The 2,999-nt window shown below is 46.5% G+C and overlaps 1 protein-coding gene across 1 annotated transcript in view; it reads right to left on the bottom strand.

The window, feature by feature from the left end:
• Nucleotides 1–2,999, bottom strand: part of thada (THADA armadillo repeat containing) — a 34,263-nt gene that overhangs the window by 18,261 nt on the left and 13,003 nt on the right. Inside the window, exons 23-27 of the mRNA XM_008321321.3 lie at nucleotides 2,241–2,373; nucleotides 1,694–1,816; nucleotides 1,466–1,588; nucleotides 1,277–1,368; nucleotides 180–269 (exon numbers count right to left, since the gene is read on the bottom strand). Coding sequence (XP_008319543.1) covers nucleotides 180–269; nucleotides 1,277–1,368; nucleotides 1,466–1,588; nucleotides 1,694–1,816; nucleotides 2,241–2,373 — 561 coding nt within the window. The remainder of the gene's footprint in view (nucleotides 1–179; nucleotides 270–1,276; nucleotides 1,369–1,465; nucleotides 1,589–1,693; nucleotides 1,817–2,240; nucleotides 2,374–2,999) is intronic.

Raw genomic sequence — 2,999 nt, 5'->3', positions numbered from 1 at the left:
AAAAGCACTCAATTAATTGGATTCAAATTAAGATAAGGCTCCGAGGGAACGGGGGTGGACGGGGGGAAGTGGTGGGACCAAACTCCTCACTGGAGGAAAACAAAGGTCTGAACCGGACGTGCACTTGATTCAGCTGTTAAGTGTTAGACACAGAGTCAGTGACCACAGACGGACGTCACCTCTCCACCGTGGACGCCGTCTCCTCCAGCTGCTGCAGCAGAAACGGGTAGAGAGCCGGGAACCGCGTGAAGAACTCTCGTCCTGTCATCCTGTTGGACGGACGCAGAACACAGAACAGGTGTGAGAACCTGGATGAGGTCACGCTCACGGTAAACCAATCAGCAGTGACGAACGGCATCGACCAATGGGGGTTATGACATTCACCCAGACACAAACAGTTCTGCTCTGTTCAGACAAAGGCTGTAGGTGAGAGGAAGATGTTCCAGCTGAAACAGGAGCCGACAAAAAATACAGATGGGACTGGACCACATGTCCCGCCGTGTTTCCTGCTGCCGTTGGAAGGAAAACACGAGAAGCAGCTCAGGGAAAAGACGAGAAAGTCGGAGATGTCTCACTGACGTCTTCAGAAAAGTTTGATTTAAGAAAAAAAAAAAAACTTTAACATTAACAGTAACTCTTATGACTTTCCAATCTTTTGGTTCAAAAATACCTCGTCAAAGATCAAGAGGCAGAACGATTTAAGAAGTTTACACACACACACACCGACACACACAGTGTGGTGTTTTGTAAATACACTTGTTTCATTCCTATTGTTCCGACCTCACAGTCGTGTCATTAAATCAGCTGAGCATCAACACCAGCACCAAGTCCACTGTAAACACTGATCCACTCCACTGCTCCACAGCCGACCGTGATTCGAGTGTGTGTGTGTGTGTGTGTGAGACAAAGGGCTTTTATCCTGAAAACAAGATGGTGCACATACACACACACACTTCCGCCCACATTAACCTCAGTGTGTAGCTGTGTTGGTAATTATAGCTACAGCAGCTACGTCCTCGGCTACATCAGTGTGTTGTTGTGCTCCGGCTGCAGCCCACAGACTCACACGCCGTCTGACGACAACGTTTTCCTGAATTATTTCCTACAGTTTTTACTGTTATTTTAGAAATGTCAAACTGACCTCCACCCTTCACCACCACCCTCAACCAGCAGCAGCTAAAACCTGCTTCTCCACCAGAGACGCTTTTTTAGACGTGGCGCTGGTGCAACAGCGCCCCCCTGTGTCAGAAGACAACAACTGACAGAGCTGAGAGACCTGTTCTTTTTGGAGTGCTCGTCCTTCCCCTTCTTCACTCCAAAGATTCTGGTGATTAAGGTGCTGAAGAGCAGAGTGGAGGAGTTTCTAACCTGGAAGAGCAAAAAAAAAACAAAAAAACAATCAATTCAATTTTTGTGAAAAAGACAAAAAAACTGGTGGAGTGATTGGAGGGAGGGGTGAACTGACTGCCCAGACAGCAGAGGTGAATCCCAGCACAGCCGCCTGCATCCCATCTGAGACAAAGGGAATGATGTTTTCTCCCAGACGGGTGTCTCTGAAGAGAGCCCTGAGGATGTTGAGAGCGTGGACCTGTGGAGAGGAGAGAGGCTGATCTTTAAAGATCTGAGCAGAGTCACCTTAAATTCAATGACACAGGCTAACATGCTAACATGCTAACACGTGTGGCTACTGCACCTGAGGGACAGTGGAACCTTCAGAGCTCCTGTCAGCAGACGGCATGGCCAGGCTGATCAGCTGCCTCATGGTCATCTTCAGTAAACTGCAGCTGGACGACTTGGGCTCCGAGGACAGCAGAGCCTGTGGCGATGAATGGAAACGGTTCAGGAAAGTGCTAAGTCACCATTAAAGTTTTGGATTCATCAATGACTGCATGATAAACATCACATCGTCTTCGGCAAAATTAAATAATTTTTTTTTTTTAACTGTACTGTTACTATTGTATGACTGACTGCAGAAATGCAGCCCCAAACTCTGACAGAGCCCGGACATCTGCATGTCCTCAGACTTCCTCTGCTTTGTCAGCAGCTCCATTTTTCTTCTCCTACTCTTTCCACCAAAAAGAAAAGTCTTATTTAAAAAGATCATCTCTGACAAAGTCGATCTCACTGAAGGTTAGGAGACTAAAACATAAAAATACCAAAACAATAATATTTAAAATTTGAAAAAAAGAAACTGCACCTGAATTCAGCAGAGTTTTAACCCTCTAGAAAACACAGCACACCTGTATGTAGAAGGGTATTCCAGCACTGCGTCGTGTGGCACACAGCTTGGACGATGGATCGCTGACTCTGACCTCCTCCAGGACCTCAGACAGCCAACGGGCCGGGAGCTGCTGCAGGGCCTCACTCCCACTCCTGAGACACACACAGACACACACACACACACACACACACACACACGCAGAGAGAGTCAGAAATCTTCTGAACCGACACACGTGTCTCTGACATCGTGAGATTAAAACATCCTCGGTCTAATCTAATCCAGGTTTTTTTTTTCCTGTCAGATGTTTATGATCAGCTGACTGTGGAGGTTTTTATGACATTTTCCTGTCAGAACAAAAGCACACCAAAGCAGGATCGTGTCATTTCCAATATTTCTTCAAATCCCCTCTGGCAACCAAACAGACTTTTTTTTAATTTTTTTTAAAGAAAACCAGAAATGTGCCACGTGAAATGTTAAAATTAACATGTGATTATAAAGATGATTACAGCAGTGGAGAGCCGTCTGAGAACCGTCACCTGCCTCAGGGAGACAGACGTCTGAGGCAAACAAAGGGAAGAAGTGAGGAATGTCTTCAACATCATCATGTTTCTACCAACGCTGGGGGGCATGGAGACGAGGAAGAGAGACAGAGTATGAGGATGAGGCTGGGACTCCGTCAGCTCCATCAGCCGTCAGACAAACACTGTTAAACTAATGTGTAAATACATCCAGGTTTGGATGAAGGGATCAGGTGATCAACACAGGAACCTGAGCCAGA

This window comes from Cynoglossus semilaevis, chromosome 12 (genome assembly GCF_000523025.1).
Source record: "Cynoglossus semilaevis isolate Cse_v1.0 chromosome 12, Cse_v1.0, whole genome shotgun sequence".
NCBI lineage: Eukaryota > Metazoa > Chordata > Actinopteri > Pleuronectiformes > Cynoglossidae > Cynoglossus > Cynoglossus semilaevis.
The sequence above is the reverse complement of the archived record's forward strand: the minus strand, read 5'-3'. Positions and strand labels throughout refer to the sequence as shown.